The sequence below is a fragment of the Schistocerca serialis genome, chromosome 2 (assembly GCF_023864345.2).
Source record: "Schistocerca serialis cubense isolate TAMUIC-IGC-003099 chromosome 2, iqSchSeri2.2, whole genome shotgun sequence".
Taxonomy (NCBI): Eukaryota; Metazoa; Arthropoda; class Insecta; order Orthoptera; family Acrididae; genus Schistocerca; species Schistocerca serialis.
Window position 1 is genome coordinate 230177316 of NC_064639.1, and position 26250 is coordinate 230203565.

The 26250-nt window shown below is 39.7% G+C and overlaps 1 protein-coding gene across 1 annotated transcript in view; it reads right to left on the reverse strand.

The window, feature by feature from the left end:
- The window catches only part of LOC126455857 (uncharacterized), a 136464-nt gene that overhangs the window by 67902 nt on the left and 42312 nt on the right, over positions 1-26250 (reverse strand). Inside the window, exons 5-7 of the mRNA XM_050091619.1 lie at positions 18851-19326; positions 9214-9375; positions 5253-5428 (exon numbers count right to left, since the gene is read on the reverse strand). Coding sequence (XP_049947576.1) covers positions 5253-5428; positions 9214-9375; positions 18851-19326 — 814 coding nt within the window. The remainder of the gene's footprint in view (positions 1-5252; positions 5429-9213; positions 9376-18850; positions 19327-26250) is intronic.

Sequence of the window (26250 nt, forward strand, 5' to 3'; positions counted from 1 at the left end):
ATTTATAAAGCAGTGGAAAACTGCAGACACATCTAATAATATAAACTGAACTTTATTGCACTGGAACTCTCCTAAGTATGTCACAAACAAAGTAAGCTTATACTTTTGGCTCACCTCTACAATATCAATGTAAAACAATCCATTCTTGGAGTCTAATGTGCAAAACACAGACATACTGCAGTTTATCTAAAATACCTTTTATATGGGAAAATGGCTGACAAACTTTCACCATAATGTGGTCTTCTCAAAGTGCAAGACCCACTTAAATTGGATTTCACTGAGCAAAGTGGCGCATTGGTTAGCACACTGGACTTACATTCAGAAGGACAATGGTTCAAACCCACATCCGACCATCCCAATTTACATTTTCTGTGACTTCGCTAAATAGCTCCAAGCAAATGTTGGAAAGATTTCTTTGAAAGAGTACAGTTGATTTCCTTCTGAATTTTTGCAGCAATTCGAGCTTGTGCTCCATCACTAATCACCTCAATGTTGACAGGACATTCTATCCTAATCTTCAATAAATGGAAAGTCCAGACTGGAATATCAACAATCATAAAAAGTATAGATTGTTTCTCACCATAATGGTGACACCCTGAGTTGCAGACAGGCATAACACAAAGGCTGTTTACACACTAAGCTTTCAGCCAAACAATCTTCAGAAAAGAAAATAGAACACACACACATACCACAAGCAGGTAGACATCATGCGCACATAATTGCTGTCTCCAGCTACTTGAGCCAGACTTCAATTGTTGCACTGAACAAGGGCAGCAGTTGGGAGTGGGGCACAAAAGGGGGAGGGTTTGTAGAGTATGGGTGGGGAAGAGAAGAGTGCTTTCTGGCGGTGTAAAGGGACTACTGTAGAAACCAGCAGGACAAGGCTTGGGCAGTGTCAGCAGACTATGAGGAAGGAGATGCTGGGTGGAGGGGGAAGGGGATGGGCACTGGAAAAGAAGAGGAGCAGAGAAGGGGACAGATGGGGATGGATGGACTGGCAGAGAGTGAGCACAACAAGGCTGAGGGGATATGAAATGGGAGGAGGTGTAGGAGCAGCAACTGTTGGATAGAGAGTGTGGGGACAGTAGGTTATCATAGTTTGAGAGTAGAATAATTTCTGGAGTGAAGTATGTGATGTAAGGATAACACCCATCTGTCCAGTTCAGAAAAGCTGGTGGTGGAGCGGAGAGCCCAAACGACCCAGGTTGTGAAGCAACAATTAAAATCAAACACATTATGTTCAACTGCATGTTGTGCCACAGGGTGGTTGACTTTGTTCTTGTGCATAATTTGACAGTGGTCATTCATCCTGTTAAACAGCTGGTTGGTAGTCATACCAATATAAAAAGCTGTGCAATTATTGCAGCAGAGCTACTGTGTGAAATGGTTGCTTTTACAGGTGGCCTGGCATCTGATGGGGTAGGAAAAGCCTATGACAAGGACTGGAATAGAAGTGTTGGGTGGGTGGACTGGGCAAGTCTTGCACCTGGGTCTTCCACAAGGATATGATCCCTCTGGCAAGGGCTGGGATTTGGATTGGCATAGGGATGGACTAGGATGCTGTGGAGGTTGGGTGGACAACAGGACACAACTTTACGAAGATTGGGAAGGATCGTGGGTAGGATGTCCCTCTTTTCAGGGCTTTCAGAGGCCTGCGAAGGATGTGGTTAAATTGTTCCAGTCTGAGATGGTACTGGGTGACGAAGAGGGTGCCCCATTGTAGCTGGTTCCTCATAGTGGTGGGACAATTGAGAATGAGTTGGGATAGAGCTTGGGAAATCTGCTTGTGGACTAGGTCTGTGGAATAGTGCCTGCTGTGATGACTTTTTGAGACGTTCAGCATACTGCGCAAGGGAGTTCTTGACACTGCAGATAAGCTGAAGTGGTCGGTATCTTTGATGTGTGGGGCTAGATTTTGGGCAATTGGTTGGAGGTGGTGATCAAGGTGGACCAAAATTCTTTCCATGGGGACACAAGGACCAGCTACAATGGAGCACCCAGGATTGATAGCTTTGTGCATTTTGGGGAACCTGTAGAAAGTTGGTGTGCAGGGTGTCATGGAGGTGAGGAGGGAAATGGATTCAGGAGAGAGGTCCTGGGAAGGTATGAAGCCTGTAAGCACGGATTGAAGTTTATGTTGACCTTTTGGGATGGGATCACTCTGGCAGAGTTTATAGGTGGATGAGTAAGACAATCAGCAAAGGCTTTCTACTAGCTAGTCACAGCAATACATAATGAGAGGATCCATCACTGTCATTATGAATTTCAGTCACCTCTGCCACCTGTCTGACTGTTCCACCTAGTAACCCTGCCAGAGTGATTCCATGAGAGACGTCTTAAAGTCTTAGGCCCTTCCCAGAACCTCTTCCCTGAACCCATTTCCCTCCTCACCTCCATGACGACCCATACAACCATTTCCTACATGCTTCCCAAAACCTCCAAACCCAACAATTCTGGATGCCCTATTGTAGCTGTTATAGTGCACCTATGGTAATAATTTTGGCTCTCACTGACCAACACCTCCAACCACTTGTCCAAAATCTAGCCTCTCACATCAAAGATATCAATGGCTTCCTTCACTGATTCTCCACCATCCTCACCCCCTTACCTCCTAGGTCCCTACTTGTCACTGCTGATGTAGCTTCCTCAATCCAGTGTGCCACTTTCCAGGATGTTGACCTCCTCTCTCTGATGGCTCCATCCACACTTCTGTCCACATTAAACTCACCAACCACTAACAGTACCTGCATTTTGACAGCTGCCATTCTTTCCCATCAAAAAATCCCTCCCATACAGATGGCCACCAGAGGATGACGTATCTGCTGGAACAAGAACTGTCTTGGCCAGTATGCTGAAGGTCTCACAAAAGCCTTCACAAATAGGCACTAAGCCCCAGACCAAATCTGCAAACAGATTTCCATCATACCTCCACACACTCCCAAACCTCTCACCACCCCCAAAAACCAGCTACAATGGAGTTCCCCCTTCATTACCCAGTATCACCCAAAACTAGAAAAACTGAACCTCATCCTTTGTCATGGCTTTGACTATCTACCATCATGCCCTGAAATGAGGGACATTCTGCCCAAGATCATTCCCACCCCTCCTAAAGCGATGTTCCGTCACCCACCCAACCTCCACAATATCCTCACCTATCCCTATGCCATTCCCAGTCCGAGATCCCTGCCACAGGTGACCCAGATGCAAGACCTGCCCAATCATCCACCCAGCACTTCCTATCCTAATCCTGTGACAGGCTTATCCTACCTCCTCAAAAGGTGACGCCATCTCTGAAAGCAGCACTGTCATTTACCAGCTCCACTGCAATGATTGTAAAGATTTTCATATTGGTATGACTACCAGCCAGCTATCTATCAAGATGAATAGCATGAACAAACTGTGGTTCAACAACAAAGTGGACCACACTGTGGCACAACATCTAGCTGAATAAAACATGCATGATTTTAATGGCTGCTTCACAACCCAGGCCATGTGGATTATCCCCTCCACCACCAGTCTTTCTGAACTCCACAGATGGGAGTTTTTCTTTACAACATATTCTTCACTCCCAAAATTATAATCTGTGATAACCTACTGTCCCCACATGCTTACCCAACAGTCTCTGTCCCTCCTGTCCTAGACCTCTTTACAATTCACATCCCCTCATCCTCACACTGTGCTTGCTCTCTGCCAATGCACTCACCAGTCTTTTGCCCTCTCTGCTCCTCTCCTCTCCTTTCTCACTTGCCTTGCCCCCCCCCCCCCCTCTTCCTCTCTTCACACCCCTCTTGCCCACTGGCCAACAGCCTCCCGCTGCTGTCTGAGCCTTGTTATGCCACCTGGTACATGGTCCTTGCACACTCCAACAGACAGAACTCTTCTCTCTCTCCCCATCCCTGCCCCACTTTTGACTGCTGCTTTTGTTGAACATAAATGTTGCAGTCCACCTAAAGGGGCCAGAGATGGTGATTGTGTGTGTGTGTGTGTGTGTGTGTGTGTGTGTGTGTGTTCCTTTCTTTTCTGAAGAAAGTTTTGCCTGAAAACTTAGTGTATAACAGTCTTTTCGTTGTGCCTGTCTGCAGCTCAGCTTGTTATCTTACAGTGTGTAGCAATCGCCTTGCTCCCCCCTCCCCCCCCCCCCCCCCCCCCAAACTGTATATCCATCACTTCAGCTAAATGAGTTGAGAGTGCCATCAAATTCAGAAAATGAAACAGAAATGATTATCTGGACATTGTGAAAATTATGCTCTGTTTTTTGCTTTTATCATCTGTCTGTGAGGCAGAATCTCTTTTGTCTTGTTTTTCTAAAAATACATAATCTTCTATCATTACACTATTTATTTCATGTAAATGATATGCTATGAATTTTTATGTGAATGAAATAAGACACTAAGGTCACAAATAGGTACAGACAAATCCACAGCTATGATATGAGGCATAAATATATTTTCTATTGTAAACAGAAGATTAACACTAACAGGAAAAAACCTTTATGTGAAAGGAGATACTTTTCATAATTTTATACCAAATGATTTTCAGATGTTGTGTGGAGGCACTTTTAAAATGTGACTTAAGCAGTACTTTATCCTTAAATGGTCATGTAACTTGAAACTAACATGCATAATAATGTAAGCAACAGTCCTGCCCTAGCAGTAATTTTACTGTTAATTTGTGTATAAAAAAAGTGTTACACTAAGGAGTGAATTGTTATCCTGCCATATACATTAAATAATTATACAATATTGTAAACATATCTACATGTGTGCACAAACAATGCTGTAAATGTACATAGTTCATATCGGTCAACATGTAACGATCGGTGATACATGCAGAAAATAAATAAACTGAAACAAATAACATGCTGCTATGAAAAAGCACCCTTTTTTACATATTTTAATTGTGCAGTGAAAATATTTGTGAAACTGAAACAAGAAATCAAATTAGTCACTGAAAAGACATGCAACTCTGCTAACAGCCATTATGAGAGTGGCAAGATCAGAAACAGGAATTTGAAGTTTGTCCTTTCTGCTTAACAAATCATCCATTAAATGAACACTACTCTTTTGCATATAAATAAATAAAGAAAAATTACACTATTTCCAAAGGGTTATTAACTCTTGTGACTGTTTGCACAAAGAAACAATTTTCTATTACAGGTTAGGAAATACATTCAAGTTTATTTGCAATAAGCACACATACATGTTTGACTTCAGAGTACCAACATCTTTAAATGTACTGAAAATGTTACTAACCTGAGCTTTCATTTCAGTTTCTGGTGTGACAGCTGCATACTGCTCTCGCCTGGAGCATGCTTTGTACGGTGTGTTTAGAACACCTTTCTCTGAGTAATACTGTTGTAGAATATGTGACAGTCTCAGATTTGGCTTCTGACTTCTCCATGATACAATATTCTTTGCAATTATTAAACCTGAAATTGAGAGGCTATATAAGAGGAAGACAGCAGAGAAGAAAATGCCCTCAATACTAGTTTTATTATTGGTATTATGTACTTTGCGCACTGAATTCAAGGAAGAACACAGTGAACAGTATGTAGGTTCAGTTTCTGTTGCTTCTTTTGTTTTCAAATAAAAATAGAACTTTCTAGCTGCATCAAGATTGGCGATCTTTTACAGAAGCTTGAAATTTAGTGCGGACTTCAATGTGAGATGCCTAAACAGTTTCCACAATGAAACTTTGTCTCGAAACCTGGCAGAAAATCCAAAGAGATTTTGCTTGTATGTGAAGTATTTTAGTGGCAAGAAATAATCAATGCCTTCTCTGCATGATAGCAATGGAGATACTATCAAAGACAGTGGTGCCAAAGCAGAGTCACTAAACACAGCCTTCCAAAATGCCTTCACAAAAGAATAAATATTCCAGAATTCGAATCAAGAACAGCTGTCAACATGAGTAACGTAGAATTAAATATCCTCGGAGTAGTGGTGCAACTTAAAACGCTTAATAAAGGCAAGTCTTGTGGTCCAGACTGTATACCAATTAGGCTCCATACTAAAAATTCATATGCAACCGTTCGCTCAATGAAAGATCCACACCCAAAGACTGGAAAGTTGCACAGGTTACACCAATATTCAAGAAAGGTAATAGAAGTAATCCACTAAATTACAGGCCCATATCATTAATGTCAATATGCAGCAGGATTTTAAAACATATATTGTGTTCGAACATTATGAATTACCTTGAAGAAAATGGTCTATTGACACACAGTCAACATGGGTTTAGAAAGCCTCATTCCTGTGAAACACAACTAACTCTTTATTCACATGAAGTGTTGAGTGCTATTGACAAGGAATTTCAGATTGATTCTGTATTTCTGGATTTCCGGAAGGCTTTTGACACTGTACCACACAAGGGGCTCATAGTGAAATTGTGTGCTTATGGAATATCGTCTCAATTATGTGACTGGATTTGTGATTTCCTGTCAGAGAGGTCACAGTTCATAGTAAATAACCGAAAGTCATCGAGTAAAACAGAAATGATTTCTGGCATTCCCCAAGGTAGTGTTATAGGCCCTTTGCTGTTCCTTATCTATATAAATGATGTTGGAGACAATCTGAGCAGCCGGCTTTGGTTGTTTGCAGATGACGCTGTCATTTATCGACTAATAAAGTCATCAGAAGATCAAAACAAACTGCAAAACAATTTAGAAAAGATATCTGAATGGTGTGAAAATTGGCAGTTGACCCTAAATAACGAAAAGTGTGAGATCATCCACACAAGTGCTAAAAGGAACTCGTTAAACTTTGGTTACACGATAAATCAGACTAATCTAAAAGCCGTAAATTCAACTAAATACCTAGTTATTACAATTACAAACAATTTAAATTGGAAGGAACACACAGAAAATGTTGTGGGAAAGGCTAACCAAAGACTGTGTTTTATTGGCAGGACACTTAGAAACTGTAAGAGACCTACTAAGGAGACTGCCTACACTATGCTTGCCCATCGTATTTTAGAATACAGCTGCGCAGTGTGGGATCCTTACCAAATAGGACTGACGGAGTGCATCAAAAAAGTTCAAAGAAAGGCAGCACATTTCGTATTATCATGAAATATGGGAGAGAGTGTCACACAAATGATACAGGATTTGGGAGGAAAATCATTAAAAGAAAGGCGTTTTTCGTTGCGACGGAATCTTCTCATGAAATTCCAATCACCAACTTTCTCCTCTGAATGCAAAAATATTTTGTTGACACCAATCTACATAGGGGGAATGATCACCACGATAAAATAAGGGAAATCAGAGCTCGTACAGAAAGATATAGGTGTTCATTCTTTCCGCGTGCTACACAAGATTGGAATAATAGAGAGTTGTGAAGGTGGTTTGATGAACCCTCTGCCAGGCACTTGAATGCGATTTGGATAGTATCCATGTAGATGTAGATGTAGATATAGATTAGGATGATTTGAAACCTACAGATGGAAATTCATGTCCAATAACAAAAGTAATGGTGTAACAGAAGCATACAACACTTAACAAAACATTCACACAGTACACGCAATGTTGAGGAAACTAAACGTACCACATAGAGCAGTCTTCATCATATGATTACTTAAATCTTCTGTTATTAATGTGTGTGTGTGTGTGTATGTGTGTGTGTGTGTGTGTGTGTGTGTGTGTGTGTGTGTGTGTGTGTGTGTCAGTGGAGATGAGAAAGGAGGGGTGGTGGCAGGGAGTATTTTATGCATGGTATTTTTTCATAGATGGACAAGTTAAGGAAGTTTAAAATTGCATTAATTAAGCATTCTGTGAGCTCTTGATGGACTATCTTATACATTATTAATGAAAACACACACAACATTGGTGTAATGCTCTATGATGTTTAGTATTTTATATCACAAACTGATTTTCATTTGCTATGCCACCATCAGGTACAATAACAAATATTTGTAGCTATAAAGTTTTTATAGGATCAACTATATTAAAATAGTACACATACAGAATATTTTAGCTGGGTTCCAAAGATGTTAATGTTTGTTTTATGAGTACAGTGAGAAAAACTCTTTCAGTGAAAATGCAATGTAAAACTATTGAATGTAGATAAAATATGTGACACACGGTCACGTTTGTGTGAGTTGCATATACATGAATGTGTGTGTGCGTGTATGTTGCCTAGTTCAGATGAATGCCTTTTGGCTGAAAACTTACTTGTTTAGTAGTCTTTTTGTTATGCCTGTCTGTGACTCAGCATCTCTACTACACGACAAGTAGCAGTCTATCCCTTTCATAATATTATCTTTATTGATGTTTTGTGGTGGTGGGTTGAGGACATGGTAAAGAAGAGAGGAAACCTGCTGTTTCTGTTTTTTATGCATTATGGTGCTCACCAGGGCAGGAGTGTACCCACTGTTTGATGCTATTTGTTGGGTTGTATTTAATTCAGTTTGTAAGTTGTCATCACTCATGGGGATGGATATTATGGCAATACATAACTGAATGATAATTCCCCATGTCAGTACTCCAGGTTTGTTTATATGACTGTATGTCAAAAGTAAAACAATTATTAGTGTATATGAAATTGTTTACAAGAAAGTGTCAGTGAAAGAGGTCATATATTTGTAGTCAAGTTGGAATTTATTGAGAAAATTTCCAGAAGCAGAAATAAAATGAGATACCTACTAAAATTTCAAACAATAATTCTAAAGAGATGGCATTGATCACTGCAGAGTATAGTGTTTTCTACCAATGCAAAAATAGTTATGGCATTATTAAAGAAATAATAATCTTGTTTGTCTGCCAGACTCAACCTTAAACAATTTAGTATTTACTCCATGCATTTGAAACCGATCTGAAAAAAGCTTAATTTTGTCTTCCATCTGCATTTTTACAAATTTTCACCTACCTTTCTAACAAACCTCGTTCTATCCTTTGTTTTAAGGTGTCTTTCTAGCATGGGTAATTCTTGCCAGTACCAGAGATCAAACCCTCTTACAAATTCTCTCATGTCTTTTGCAACCTTTAATACAACAAACACAATGACCCCCCCCCTGAACGATAAAATGAAAATTTCTTGTGCACATACTTACACTATGTTAGGATAACACTAATATTTGGCTTTTGATGCTATAGAATTAACTAAATAATATCTGCAACATAATTTAAATAGATTTTCAAAGTGATACGAACTCTTTCATGAGGTCCTGATTCCACAACATTAGTGGGTGTTGAAATCTGGTACATTTGAAAGTACTTACCATCAAGACCACCTCTGATTTCTGCATCTGTCATTTGTGTCTGTTCTGCTCTGTTGATAAAATACCAATGTGGTATTACTGAATCATTCCAGCCTCCTGGAGTGCCAATTTTTATTGCCTCTGACTTTGGTCCCTGGTGTATGACAACTTCTGCCAGGTCACCTAATGAAATAGTAAATCTCTATTATTGGCAGTTATAAAGCTACTTGCTTCAAATAAAATCTGTCTCATTTATACTACGTAAATATAAGTTCCTAATATAGAAAATAAGAAAAATTAAAAATACTTTCGCAAATCAAGAAGTTTTTAATATGCAGCTGGATAATATAGGCAGTGAACAAAATCACAAATGAAAACTAATTTGTCTAGTCCAAAGCAGTACACAAAATAGCAAATGAAAGTAAAAAATACTCTTCTTTATATATTGGAGTACAGGAATGTATTCATATGGAAATTACAAAATGAATATAAGGAAGCTACATGATAAGAGCAGTTCAAATAAGGAAACTACTCCAGATGCCAATACAACAACTGTATGTAGGTGAAAAGATGTGAGGTATAAATTACATTTTAATGATAATCTTCCCAGTATAATTCCCACAAAACCAATAGATCTCTTTTGATCTGCCCCTATTGCTTGTCATCTCATCACAAATTTTTCTCTTCATATATTTCTAATGCAAGGGTAAAGTAAGTGTGGGAGTCAGGAGTAACTCTGATTACAAAAACAAAATGTTCTGCAGCATTTTTAAATGTAACTAAAATTATGTTACTACACCACGTGATTCATTCTGTTTAAAACAGTTACACTTAGAGTTATACATATAATTAATGATTTGTGGCTCACTACTGTCATTAATTGTTGAGACAATATCTAAAAACAGTGCTAAAATAATTCACTCCATTAAAAGTGAAAATTAGTTCAGTGATACATTAGAAAGTTCTTTACAGTACTAATGTTACAGTATTGCTCTCCAGGCAAAAGTAAAGGAAATTAAAGTAAAATGAACAATGTTGTTTGTCTTGAGATAAGCCCTTCAAGCTGAAATAAGGAGAAAAATGTTGTTTGAAGTAAAGTAATGCCTGTGATAAATAATGTTTTGTCTTTTATAAAGAGAGGTAAAGTTTTGTCCATAATATGGTTGGTTGTTGCTGTAAAGTGTCATTCTTTAAGATCAATTGTTGTAAGAAAGGCAAAGCAGGGTTTCCAGCACTTAACTGTGATGAAATGAAGTAACATGTAATGAAGTATTAAGGACTCAATGAAGTGTTGAAGGGTAATGAGGAAGATGGAGTGACAAAGTGTAATGAGGTATCTGTAGTGATGCTAATAATGAGAAATACGAGAAGCGATATGTTATAAAGGGATAGTTAAGGAAATTAACAGAGGTGCTGTCTCTGTGGTAGTTTATTTTGCGAACAAACTTCTTCAGTTGAAAAGCTTGTAAAATAAAGAACTTATTGATGTAACAGACTTTACTGAATCATAAAATGTGATTACATGCATAGCACGATTCTTGCTGTGATGAAATATCTAATTACTAGGAGGCAACAGATGGAAAACCTAAATATAATTTTACATCTTCATGAAAGTAATGCTTATAAGGAAAAAATATAACAGACTGTTTAAAAATGATGAAATGAAATATCGATTTTCTTCTAACCACTTGTGAGGACTCTACCCATTGGAGACGAATAGTGTATCATAAACTACAGTCTTTGACACTAATAACATCTTCGTTCATCTACAATGTGTGTGAGCAGGTGTACTCTCTACAGAGTTAGTCTGTTGTTGACTTCCAAGTTGGGTAAATGTGTTTTGTTGAGCTTGTGATTAAGTATGTGTAAATGTATCCTTCGGCAAATTTTATTTTCAAGATACTATTATGCTCTGTGTTGCAAATCTGTCTTTTAAGTTATTGTACTAATGAAGCCCCCCAATGAGCCATGGACCTTGCCGTTAGTGGGGAGGCTTGCATGCCTAAACGATACAGATAGCCGTATCGTAGGTGCAACCACAACGGAGGGGTATCTGTTGAGAGGCCAGACAAACGTGTGGTTCCTGAAGAGGGGCAGCAGCCTTTTCAGTAGTTGCAGGGGCAACAGTCTGGATGATTGACTGATCTAGCCCTGTATCACTAACCAAAATGGCCTTGCTGTTTTGGTACTGTGAACGGCTGAAAGCAAGGGGAAACTACAGCCGTAATTTTTCCCGAGGCCATGCAGCTTTACTGTATGATTAAATGATGATGGCATCTTCTTGGGTAAAATATTCCAGAGGTAAAATAGTCCCCCATTCGGATCTCCGGGCGGGGACTACTCAAGAGGACGTTGCTATCAGGAGAAAGAAAACTGACATTCTACAGATCGGAGCGTGGAATGTCAGATCCCTTAATGAGGCAGGTAGGTTAGAAAATTTAAAAAGGTAAATGGATAGCTTAAAGTTAGATATAGTGGGAATTAGTGAAGTTCGGTGGCAGGAGTAGATTTAATAATGAATAAAAAATAGGAGTGCGGGTAAGCTACTACAAACAGCACAGTGAACGCATTATTGTGGCCAAGATAGACGCAAAGCCCATGCCTACTACAGTAGTACAAGTTTATATGCCAACTAGCTCTGCAGATGATGAAGAAATTGATGAAATGTATGATGAGATAAAAGAAATTATTCAGGTAGTGAAGGGAGACGAAAATTTAATAGTTGTGGGTGACTGGAATTTGACAGTAGGAAAAGGAAGAGAAGGAAACATAGTAGGTGAATCTGGATTGGGGCTAAGAAATGAAAGAGGAAGCCACCTGGTAGAATTTTGCACAGAGCATAACTTAATCATAGCTAACACTTGGTTCAAGAATCATGAAAGAAGGTTGTATACATGGAAGTACCCTGGAGATACTTAAAGGTTTCAGATAGATTATATAATGGTAAGACAGAGATTTAGGAACCTAGTTTTAAATTGTAAGACATTTCCAGGGGCAGATGTGGACTCTGACCACAATCTATTGTTTATGAACTGTAGATTAAAACTGAAGAAACCGCAAAAAGGTGGGAATTTAAGGAGATGGGACCTGGATAAACTGAAAGAACCAGAGGTTGTACAGAGTTTCAGGGAGAGCATAAGGGAACAATTGACAGGAATGGGGGAAAGAAATACAGTAGAAGAAGAATGGGTAGCTTTGAGGAATCAAATAGTGAAGGCAGCAGAGGATCAAGCAGGTAAAAAGACGAGGGCTAGTAGAAATTCTTGGGTAACAGAGGAGATACTGAATTTAATTGATGAAAGGAGAAAATATAAAAATGTAGTAAATGAAGCAGGCAAAAAGGAATACAAACGTCTCAAAAATGAGATCGACAGGAAGTGCAAAATGGGTAAGCAGAGATGGCTAGAGGACAAATGTAAGGATGTAGAGGCTTATCTCATGAGGGGTAAGTTAGATACTGCCTACAGGAAAATTAAAGAGACCTTTGGAGAAAAGAGAACCAATTGCATGAATATCAAGAGCTCAGATGGAATCCCAGTTCTAACCAAAGAAGGAAAAGCAGAAAGGTGGAAGGAGTATATAGAGGTTCTATACAGGGGCGATGTTCTTGAGGACAATATTATGGAAATGGAAGAGCAGGTAGATGAAAATGAAATGGGAGATATGATACTGCATGAAGAGTTTGACAGAGCACTGAAAGACCTAAGTTGAAACAAGGCCCCGGGAGTACACAACATTCCATTAGAACTACTGACAGCCTTGGGAGAGCCTGTCCTGACAAAACTCTACCATCTGGTGAGCAAGATGTATGAGACAGGTGAAATTCCCTCAGACTTCAAGAAGAATATCATAATTCCTATCCCAAAGAAAGCAGGTGTTGACAGATGTGAAAATTACCAAACTATCAGTTTAATAAGTCACAGCTGCAAAATACTAACGTGAATTCTTTACAGACGAAAGGAAAACTGGTAGAAGCTCACCTCGGGGAAGATCAGTTTGGATTCCATAGAAATGTTGGAACATGTGATGCAATACTGACCCTACGACTTATCTTAGAAGAAAGATTAAGGAAAGGCAAACCTATGTTTCTAGCATTTGTAGACTTGGAGAAAGCTTTTGACAACGTTGACTGGAATACTCTCTTTCAAATTCTAAAGGTGGCAGGGGTAAAATACAGGGAGCGAAAGGCTATTTTCAATTTGTACAGAAAGAAGATGGCAGTTATAAGAGTCGAGGGGTATGAAAGGGAAGCAGTGGTTGGGAAGGGAGTGAGACAGGGTTGTAGCCTCTCCCCGTTGCTATTCAATCTGTATATTGAGCAAGCAGTAAAGGAAATGAAAGAAAAGTTCTGAGTAGGTATTAAAATCCAAGGAGAAGAAATAAAAACTTTGAGGTTCACTGATGACATTGTAATTCTGTCAGAGACAGCAAAGGACTTGGAAGAGCAGTTGAACAGAATGGACAGTGTCTTGAAAGGAGGGTATAAGATGAACATCAACAAAAGCAAAACAAGGATAATGGAATGTAGTCGAATTAAGTCAGGTGATGCTGTGGCAATTACACTAGGAAATGAGACACTTAAAGCAGTAAAGGAGTTTTGCTATTTGGGGAGCAAAATAACTGATGATGGTCGAAGTAGAGGGGATATAAAATGTAGACTGGCAATGGCAAGGAAAGCATTTCTGAAGAAGAGAAATTTGTTAACATCCAGTATTGATTTAAGTGTCAGGAACTCATTTCTGAAAGTATTTGCGTGGAGTGTAGCTATGTATGGAAGTGAAACATAGACAATAAATAGTTTAGACAAGAAGAGAATAGAAGCTTTCAAAATGTGGTGCCACAGAAGAATGCTGAAGATTAGATGAGTAGATCACATAACTAATGAGGAGGTGTTGAATAGGATTGGGGAGAAGAGGAACTTCTGGCACAACCTGACTAAAAGAAGGGATCAGTTGGTAGGACATGTTCTGAGGCATCAAGGGATCACCAATTTAGTACTGGAGGGCAGCGTGGAGGGTAAAAACTGTAGAGGGAAACCAAGAGATGAATACATTAAGCAGATTCAGAAGGATGTAGGCTGCAGTAGGTACTGGGAGATGAAGAGGCTTGCACAGGATAGAGTAGCATGGAGAGCTGCATCAAACCAGTCTCAGGACTGAAGACTACAACAACAACAACTAATGAAGTCCAGTGTTAATGAACTGAGTAGTTTGTTTCAAGTTCAAAATCAGTGAAGGCTTGAAAACAGTTTCCATCTCTTTAACCAATAACTAAATTTTGTTGTATGTATGTTCTGAGTATTTCAATTAGTATAGGATTAATCCTGTCTCTTTCAAGTTTTCCACGAAGCATTATTATTTTACTGATACAGAATATGTTGTATTCTCTTTTTCATTGTATCACTATGGGAAGTCACTGGAATAATGAAAACAGATAAATTCTCAAGGAGATGGGTCCACAATCAGAAATGATGTTGGGGGTTGGACTAGAGCAAGCGGTATTGTCTCCCAGGGCTCCACAGTGTAGTGAGTGCAAAGTGTTTCACACAATAAAATATAATCATTTCCTTACAATTTTGCATAAAAAGGTTTACAAAAGGGAATTTTACATAAAAGGTGTGTATAAAATTGTAATGTTTTTAACTGCAATATGGAAAATAATGGGTACAACTCACCACAAAGAGGAGATGTTGAGTCACAGACACACAAAGAAAAGAATACTAGGAATATTAAGCTTTCAGGCATTGTCCTTCTTGAGAAGTATAGCTCTTGCACATTCATACTACACCCTTCACACGCATATGGCTACTGCTTCCAAGTGCTGAAGCCCGACTGCAGCTGCATCTGAGATGAGTAGCAATTTGCAGCAGATTGCTCTCAGGTCAGATGCAGCCACAGTCAAGCCTAAGCACCCAGAGACAGTAGCCATATGTGTGTGTGTGTGTGTGTGTGTGTGTGTGTGTGTGTGTGTTGTTTCATGTGAAGGTATGAGAGCTATATGTCTACGCCCACTACCCATCAAAGCAGACTGCGGCTCACATCAGAAGCAGCTGCAGTCAGACCTTAGTGCCTAGAGACAGTATCCATGTGTGTGAATGACTTGCTGTCATGTAAATGTGTGAGAGCTATACTTCTTAGGAAGAACAATGCCAAAAAGTTTAAATATTTCTAGTATTTTTTTCTTTGTATTTGCATGCAAGCCAACAGCTACTCTATGTGATGAGTACAACACAATCCTTTCTCCTTCCTGGACTTTCCACTGTTTGTAATATTCTAAGGTCCATAAAATAACTTTATTTTGTAAAGTTGGACAATAAACTAGGGCAATGACCAGTATCAGTTTAATTTATATTTGGATATATTATTTCTAGTGTCATATGAAATTTATTTATGTAATGTTGATTTTTTATTTGAAAATAGGTGTAATTATTTAAATATTGTACTGTAGCCTTCTTGTGAAAACCAATTTGTTTCCTATTATCACACTGTTAACACAATTACTGGATTACTAGTTTCAGCAATATGTATTGCCATCTTCAGATCCATTAAACCCAACCTCGACTTTCTTATCCATATTGTACAGTCGTAATGTGACAAGAGTGTATTGATTTTCTTATGCATAATGTGACAGAATGGTATAAGCATTGCATGTGAGCCATAGTGGCTCAGTTTGCTGGCACTGGTATTGGTAGTCAACTCCCTTGTGACTTATCTTTGGTTTTCCTAGTTGAAGTGTAGAGGCACAGCACAGAAGCAGTGAGTTGTAAACAGCACATGATGGAAGGAGGAGGGCTGGAGGAGCAGTGTCTGATGGTAGGGTTTGGTTGGGCTGATTTGGGTTTGACAACGCATGTACCCAGCCGGATCGCTGAGCGACTTGCCAAATGTTGGGTAGCCGCTAAAGAAGGGGACAAAGGTTGTGCTCTGGAGCTCTGGTGATGGGGGCCTCCTTCTGTTATTTGAAAAGGAGTTAAAAGGATAATTGACGGTGGGAAGAGTGCACCGTAAGAACCGCCTATTGATATTCTTGCACTGTGGTTAGGGGGAACATAAAGGAGAGGAGCGCAGAAGGGAAAAAGATCGGTTGATGAGTGCGCTGACAGAGTGTGGAGCACAGTGAGGGTGAAGGGATACCAACTGGGAAGAGGTGACAGGACAAAGCAGGTGGAAACTGTTGGATAGAGGGTGTTAGAACACCTGCAATTCTCTCACCACCACCAGGTACCAGTTAAGAAGAAGCACCCCCTTCATCACCCGATATCACTCTGGACTGGAACAACTGAACCACATCCTTCAGCAGGGCTTTGATTATCTATCACCATGCCCTGAAATGAGGGATATCCTACCCAAGATCCTTCCCACCCCACCTAAAGTAGTGTTCCATCACCCATCCAACCTCCACAACATCCTAGTCCATTCATATGCCACACCCAATCCATACCCTTACTACAGGGATTGCATCCCTTCGGAAGACCCACGTGAAAGACCTGTCCAAACGCCCAACCTCCTCTTCCTATTCCAGTCCTGTCACAGGCTTATCCATCTCTTTGAGGCTGGGACACCTGTGAAAGCAGCCCTGTCATATATCAGTTCTGCTTTTAATATTTGTATGACTACCAACCAGTTGTCTACCAGGATAAGTGGTTCTCACCAAACTGTGGCCAAGAACAAAATGAGTCATCCTGTGGCATAACTTGCAGCTGAACACAACATGCTTGATTTTAATGACTGCTTCACAACCCAGGACCTCAGGACCCTCCCATCCAAAACCAGTTTTTCTGAACTGCACAGATTGGTATTATCCTTACAACATATTCTCCACTCCCGAAATTATCCTGTCTTCAACCTACTGTCCCCACACCTTCCACCCAACAGTTCCCACCTCCTACCAGTTCACATCCCCTAGACCTCATTGTGTTCTCAAGATAGTTAAACAATAGAAACTGTAAACACAAGAATCCTTGAGTTGATGGAGCTCCCAAAGAAGAATATTTATACAATGAAGTAAGTAATGTTACACAGTATGCGTGGACAAAGACTGTTGTGGCAGTGCATGGTCAACATAAGAGGTGGGATTTGAACAACACATTAAAACAAGCCAAGTTCCACAAAAAAACGTTCAACGGACGGAACATGAAAATTGTCCAAATCATATTCCAGACGAAAGAGCCCAGGTTGTCTGTGAACTTAGCAGAAACATACCTCATACCAGAGACATTATAGTTGAATGCCAAACACACTTAAAGTATATAATAATGATTTGAATATAGCAGCTATTAATCATGATTGCTTTCTACAGGGCTGCAAAGGAAGAAACATTTATCCTGTCAGGGAAGACAGATAAAGGTGGATATTGGTCCATTTTATAATACTGTATTTTAACTATCAGGGTCAGGCATTCGCAAGAATTATGATAGGCTGTATTTTATCCTTGCCAGTCCAGTGAGTACTGAGGATGAGAAGAAAAAAGGGCTTAAAGTAAAGGGGCCGCACTTGAAGGAGCTGGAGCTTTGTGAACAAAATGTCAAGATCTGACTTCTGAAGCTAATAAAAAAACAAAAACATACACACAATTTCTATCATCCTACATCAAATGCTACCCACAACAAAACTTTCCAGGGGGCCTTTTTTACTTGAACTAGATTTGGTAATTGTTACTTTCTGAACATTACTGTAGTACTTTCTTCTGTCTCATGTTTAGCATCTCTGGTATATAACTCTCTGATGTAAGACTGTAAAAATCATATATTTGTTGTAACAACTTTTCGAGGCACTTTTTAATGGAGACATTGCTCACTCACAATCGTGGGGACAATGCTACAAGTAAAGAATTTTCTAGGACTTATTTACAACTTTTTTACCCACATCACAAATTGAATTATTACAAAAATAGTGTAATAACTCAGGGACAAAGTTACAAATAAACCATTGTGATTTATGATTTACTAAATGGTTCAAATGGCTATGAGCACTATGGGACTTAACTTCTGAAGTCATCAGTCCCCTAGAACTTAGAACTACTTAAACCTAACTCACCCAAGGACATCACACACATCCATGCCCGAGGCAGGATTTGAACCTGCGACCGTAGCGGTCGCGCGGTTCCAGACTGTAGTGCCTAGAACCGCTCGGCCACCCTGGCCGGCTATGATTTACTAACTCAACTAAACATATAACATGCAATAATACAAAATCGTGCTCTTGCGAATTAGCACTTTCTTCCTCTGACTCCTTCAATTACAGTATGGACAGAAGCATTTAAGTACTCATTTCGCAAACTAAATGCATGAATGGAATGGGAAGAAACGCTAATACATTTTACCATGGGGAGTATCCTCAGCTACGCGCTTCACAATAATCCACAGAATACAGATTAGGGGCAGATGTTTCTATCTTCCAACATCTCAGAGGAATCTGAAATGACTGTTTTATTCTATGTTTACAAGTTGGTATTTGTGTTTTAAACAACAAATGAATAAAAAAAGAATGAATTTAACATCAGTAGCAATTCAGATGAGTCGAGACTTAATTTTGAAGTCACAATGTATTAAGTTCAAAAACTGCAATTAACTTTTACAAATAATTAGTTAACAGCTGCAGAAAGTCATATGCTTTCATGTATCTGAGTCCTGCAACAAAACTAAGAATTTTAGTTTTACCTCCAAGTGTTGCTGCCCATCTGTTGTCCATTACCAGTGAAGTAGTGTTTGCATTGGCAAAGTCTGGATATATGTCATTGAACTTTACATTCTCCATAGTCTGTATGCCTGTGGCTATTCCTGCTATTAGATTTGCAGCATTCAATGAACCCCATTTGTCATAAATAACACCATTTTCTACTGGACACTGACTTGGCTCCACTACAGTAATTTTGCCAAGTGTTAACTTAGCGCTTTGCATAGACTTTGCTTGTGGTTCCTTAACATCCAGCACTGGTTCTTTAACTTCTGCTACAGGCTCTTCAATATCAGTCAGCGACTCTTCGAGTTCCGCTTTGTTTGACTTCACTTCAGAACTCTGACTCACAATAACTGGTGGTTCTTGGTCACCAGATGCCTGTCCAGTAGTCTCTGTTTTTGGTGGCTCTGTATCTGACTTACTGAGAGAAGTATTTTCTTCTGCTGTGGTTACGTTACTGAAAGTCACAAAACTCAAAGTTAAAAATGACCAAAGGGATGTTTATATAACAGTGTGTGAATGCCAACTTTATACATACATTTAATACAGCAGTATTTACTATTGTACATATGACATTAAATTACATGGCAGTCCATATGCTGCTTATATCACAGTGTTGGAAAAAATCATGTTTCTAGTATGTAAGAAAACATTAAGATTTCATCAGATATTTACACTGCAGAAAACTGAGTGTGGTAACTGCTCACTACCTTAAGACCTTTTAAAATGCTGGAAGTCATAACTGTTCTGTGTGAATATATTTTTCAGAGTGTTATTTATGTAAAAAGTATTTACCACTATGTTAAAAATCGTTTAGAACATATCTATGAAACCAGAAACAGTTATAATTTGCATCTGGCCAGAAAAAAAGTTAAAACTCAGCAGAGTTTATTGTACAATGTTATCAAATTATATAATAAATTACTACAACATATAAAAGTCATAGGTATGATCTGCTGTTTCAAAACACAACAAAAAATTATTTACAAAATAAAATGTTTAAAATGTAACAGAATGCTTGAATTAAAAAGTAGTGTAATGTACAAAGTTCTTTATTATAATGTATGTAGAAACAATAATTATATAAGATTAACAAACAAATGGAATTATAGAGTAAAAGAAAATTCATTGTCAATTACAGTGTAAGATATTAATTTTGCACAAAGCAAATTGTTTTATGGATTAATAAAGAAATCTATCACTCAAAGAGGGAACTGTGATATTTGTAACAGATTAGCATTCAGCCGTTACTACGCACACAAGCCAGGTGGCCATTTACAGTTCAACTGACATATCATTACCAGTGGCAACATTATGAATTAACTGTATAACTTGTGGACAGGGCGAGATTGATGGATTTAGGTGCCAAGAGTGCCAAGTAACGAGCTCAATATGGCACATAAGAATTATTACAACAAATCAGTCATATGAAAGATCTTACAAAACAGTATTATGAATAATAAAGGACTCAAAATATGTCCATCAGAGCACACAGATACCAGTGAGGAAGTAGAAGACTCCTATGAAGAGTTGCATAAACTGGTTTATAAAATACTACTGCAAGATGATAATGGGGGAACTGAATGTGAAAGGAGTTCAAAAATGAAAGAATGGTTCTTCAGTGGGAATACTAATACCTGAAATGACAAGAAGTAGAATTTACCAAAAAGAGTATGTTTGCCATTATGATACTTTTCTAGAAGAAATTTATAGAAAATAGGCTTACCATGGGCCAACTGAAACTAAAAGTGAAAATGAACACCAATTATCATACAATGATGAATTTTCACAGTACGTCTCAGACCTAAAACACTTTAGAATTTAAAATGATTACAGAGCAGTAACACAGAAAAGTAAATGCAGAGCTAGAAATGAATGAAATTAAACCAGCACAGATAGAAGGTGTATTTATTTAAGATTAACAAGATATTGATGACCAGGTGCTGTCAATACTATAAGCAGAAAGTAATAAATCATGATTCCAGACATCAATTTGACTGTGCCATCTATCAGCGTGTATTAGGGTGGTACCCAGTCATCCACAGGAATAGGGGGCCTACTTAGTTTTTCACAGAGGAGGTGAATATTGTGCATTGTAGAACTGAAAATGATACCAAATAAAGGAAGACATTTAAATGCAGCTGAAGAATTCATACATACACAGTAACAACTGGTATCCCTTAGTCTGTCTAATGATGGACAACATGTGTTATCACTATGATTTTGAGACAATGCAACAAACTGCAGTAGAAACTTGTGGATTCACAGCCACCAGAAACAGTAATGTAACAGTCATCATCCAGCAACATGATGCTGTGTATTGTTTGGGATGGCACTAACACACAATGCTTATATCACTCAAACCATCACAGTAGCATACAACCAAAATGTTCTGACGTGGTTAAGAGAGACAGTCAAGCATAGTCGCACATGCTACTTCTCTGGGGTATCAAATTTTGCCTTACTCCCCATATTCTCTTGACATCGCAGCCAGTGATATCTTCCTCTTTTCTCAGAAGAAGAAACTATTGTGCAGCAGGCATTCCCAGAATGACAGTGAGATTATTAGCAAGATGAATTGTTTTCTTGACTGCCCAAATGCAGATTTCTACAGTCAAGGTATCCATGAAGTCATAGATCAGAGGGCAAAATGTCTCACACTGAAAGGTAAATACATAGAAAAAGACTAACACCACCACCAACTTTCATGCTTACAAGTTCACTTTTTTCAAGGTTATACTTAAAACATTATGTCTATCTCTCATACTTGACGTACACTGTCTCCTACATATCATTTTCTAGTTCAGAATAACTATTCAGGATTTCTTGCTGTCTACAGTTATCACAGAATGATTATCTTACAGCAAATGAACCACAATTGATTCAACACATGTTAAATTGGTAACATAGTCACAAAGCTGAGAGTCCAGGGATGGATGTAAAGAATTGTGGGCATTCTGTTGGGAAGCTTCTCTGAGAAAGACAAGAAGAATATTGTACAATACATGAGATTTGTTCCTCTAGCTCCTTACATACTTTTGTTGTATCTTTCTCCCAGATGCTGAGACAAACCATTATTTTCAGTACAAATAGTTTTGGATCCAATAAAATGTAATTACTACATACTTATAATGGAGAATAAAATCTAGTTATTTTCTTTTATCGTTATTGTATTTCCAGTGTGGTGTATTTGCAACTGATTTAAAACCATTAAGGATTCTCCTTCATGTACATTACATGGTAGTCTAAATCCCATACCCAAGAGTATATTAGATCATCCTAAAGCAGCATTATCTGGTGTGGTTACATGACTGGCAACTTCAGCTGAAGTAACCCAATATACTTGCACATGTACAAGACATCAATTAGAGTGCTAAATTAAGCAATGGAAAATCTAGGATGGAGTAACAACAATGAAATAAGATACAGAATGCTGCTCACCACAAAAAGGAAGTGCTGAGTGGAAACCAGGCACATTTAAAGGAAATTTTAAAGTAAATCAACTTAGTAGTGCAAAGTCTTCTTGTACTACCTGCACTCCATCTGTAAAATCCATCTGCTCTGAAACTTGAATTCTTTGATGCCATCTCCCAGACTGAAATCTTTGACCTTCAGAAGCTAGAGCAGCATGTACAAAGCTACATCAAAAAACTATCCAATCTCTTCACCTCCTACTCACACCTTAGACTATCACAACCTATGATCACTACATGAGTCTTCCTCCTCCACATGCCCTCATAGGGGTCAAATGTAGATCCTGCTACATATGCCATGTTTTTAGAAACTTCCTCCTATCACCCTACAGAACACAGAATCTAAAAAGACTCACAAAACAGTCATGAACCTGTCCTCCAAAATCCTCACTCACACAGAAGTACTAGTCTTCTCCAAAGGCCTGCACTTTTACCCTTCCCAAATTCTACCATGCTGTCCTTGTTAATGACTTTTCTCCTTCTCTTGGTTCCTACAGTAGAAACACTTTTTTGCCACCAACCATACCAATCAAATCATTCCATGTAGGCTTTCACGGCCGGCGTCTTTATCAGTAAACTCTTCCGGGCTAAGTTGCCGTGGTCGATCTGTAGAACGTCTTCTCCCTGACGTTTCGTTCTCAACTACGGAGAACATCTTCCGAGGTGAGTCGACGACTGGTTGCTAGGAGCTGGGGCCGCCGCTTATATAGAGATCGTAGGGGGCGCCACCACACGTCACATGGCGTCGATGTGCAGCTACCAATCAAGCTCAAACTAAAATCAATACTGAACCATGCCTTAATTTGCTCCTCCATCTTACCATGATTAGTCCCCCTTGCCCCCTGAATCATCATCTGATAACTGCACAGAACTTCCTAATCTCAAGCCTTGCCATCACCATCATTCTCCAAATCCTTCACCATGGAAAATAACCTCACATTCATGGAAATAACTGCAATCCAGCAGCTGCCAGCTCACCCTGACCTTACAATCCTACCTGCTGACAAAGGCTCTACCACTGTGGTTAAGAACCACAGGGATCACCTGGCTCGAAGGCTCAACCCACTGTCAGATACATCCACCTACAAGCCCCACCACACTGACCTCATTCCAGAAATCTAACAACCTCAGATAACCATCCAATCTCTTCACCTCCTACTCACACCTTGGATTATCACTATCCACCACCACTGCAAGAGTGTCCCTCCCCCACATCTCCCATAGGTGTCAAATTTTGTGTTATAGGTCCAACTACATCTGCTACACCCTCAGAAACTTTCTCCTGTCACCCTACAGAAACCAGGACCTAAACAGTCCTCCTTTAAATCCTTAGATCCAACCCATAATTCTCTCCCCTGAGCCTGTCTCTCTTGTCACCCTCACCACTCCCAACACTCCTACCTTCTACATTGTGCCTAAAATATATCACCTTATGTTGATATATTGACCTGCTGTAGCTGGATGTGGCACCCCTCGAGAGAGAATCCATGCCCTTGTGGACCAACACCTGCAGCATATCATCCATAATTTAACCTCCATGGGGGAAAAAAAAAACACCAATCATTTCCTCTGCTGACTCTTCATAGTCCCTGGTCCTTTTACCACCAAACACCCTGTTTTTCACTGTTGGTGTCAACTCCCTGTACACTAACTTTCACAACACGCAACTGACTCCAAACCAACGACCTTCTTTCTCGTCACCACAACCAAATCAACAACTATGTCTCCCTCAAAGGCATTATCTACAAACTAACCCATGGTACAGCCAAAGGCACCCATGTGGCACATTCCTATTCATGGACAATATAGAGGAAACCTGCGCAGTCACCTAGAATCTCAAGCCCTTCACCTGGACTAAGTTCACTTATGACACCCCCCATAATCTGGACAAAGGGTGAGGACACACCATCCACATTCCTCCAGAATGTCAACACTACCTCTCACAATTGTGTTTCATTTTGTCCCATCGGGTCCTCCTCAGCCCAACAAGCCACTTTTCTTGACGTCGACCTCCACCATATACATGGCTTCATTTGTATCTCCATCCACATAAAACCAGTCAATCACTAAAATACTTCCATTTTGACAGCTGCCATCCATTCCACACCATAAATCTCTCACCGACAGCCTAACCACTTATGGTCATAGCATTTAAAATACAACTGGTCCCTTTCCAAATATGCTGAATGTTTCAGTGAGGCCTTTACAGACCAAAATTACCTTCTCCCACATTGTTCAGAAACAGAGTTGTCACACTTTGTTTTCCTAGTAACTTATAATTCCCCCACATATCGGATGATTGGCCATAATGGAACACCCATCTCATGACTCAATACCACCCAGGACTGCAGAAAGCCAACAGAATCACATTCTCTGCTAGGGTTTTGGCTACCTCTCATTGTGTGCTGAAATAACAAATATCATCCCCACATCTTCCACAGTGGTACCTGCTGCCCACCAAACCAACCCTTGTCTGTCACTATTCCAGCTCCATTCCTAACCATTTGCCTCAAGGCTCATATTCTTGTAACAGACTTGTCTCCTACTTCCTCCCCCTACCACCTGCTCCAGTCTGGTCACAAGTATCAAATGCAGTGCAACTTGTCAAAACTGCAGTGTGGTCTACCAACTTAGTGCAGACACTGAGCAGCATTCTAAATAGACTTGATCACTAACAAGTTGTCTATACACAAGGATGGCCACTGTCAGTCAGTGGCCAAGAGACAACTGGACCACCCAGCTGTGCCACCTGAAGTCTTCTCACCAATACCCAACTTTTCTGAGTTGCACAGGTGGGAACTCTCCCTAAAACATACCCTTCGCTCCCATAACCCCTCCTGGTTTCAACATTCACTAGTATCTGGCCTCAGCTGCCTTCATCCCCTCCCCTGTTGCCACTCTAGTATCACACACACCAGACATGCCTTCATCACTCCTGTACAGCCCTCTTCCCATTCACTGCTTCTCTTCTGTCCTCTTCCCCTCACAGCATCCACAAGCAGAGACCCCAATCCTTTTCATAAACTGGCACTGAACCTCCCCACCACTTTAGGAAGTGAACCCCAGAAAAAAATGCATTTTCGAAAGATCTTTGATTTGTAGCAACATGTACGGTGCATATTTTCATATTACGAAAGTATATAGTCGAATTCCACCAATCACAGAATGTTAGTTTCTGAAGCACTGAAATTGAGATTGTGATGCACCTTTGTAAGCCAATCATAGCTCAGGTCATGTAATCTTGCCAGCTGATGACAGCAGATATTCACCACATTTACATGGGGCTCCCAAAAGCAGATTTCGTAAACCGATCTTCCAATACTACTTCTGGGTGGTCAAGTAAACACTTCAAAATTGATTCTGGAAATCTGCTTCTGGATGTAGGTTTTCCAATTCTGTAATCGATTTCCGCGGGCAATAGCCTTGCCGCAGTGGTTACACCGGTTCCCGTGAGATCACCGAAGTTAAGCGCTGGATGGGTGACCATCCAGGCTGCCATGCGCTGTTACGATTTTTCGGGGTGCACTCAGCCTCGTGATGCCAATTGAGGAGCTACTCAACCGAATAGTAGCAGCTTCAGTCAAGAATACCATCATAACAACTGGGAGAGCAGTGTGCTGACCTCATGACCCTCCTATTCGCATCCTCCACGGAGGATGACACGGTGGTCGGATAGTCTCGGTAGGCCACTTGTGGCTTGATGATGGAGTGAGTGCAATCGATTTCTGCTCCATAATTATGTGAATGCATTTTAATTTACTTTATAACTCCTGGCCACAGAAATCCATTTTATTTTCATTTGAAAAGAGAGCTGTAAACCAAGAGGAAACAGCAAAATCACTAAACGTAAACACAGTTCACGTGGAGACTGCCTTTAATCTCATTACAACTCATACTGCTCTGCATAT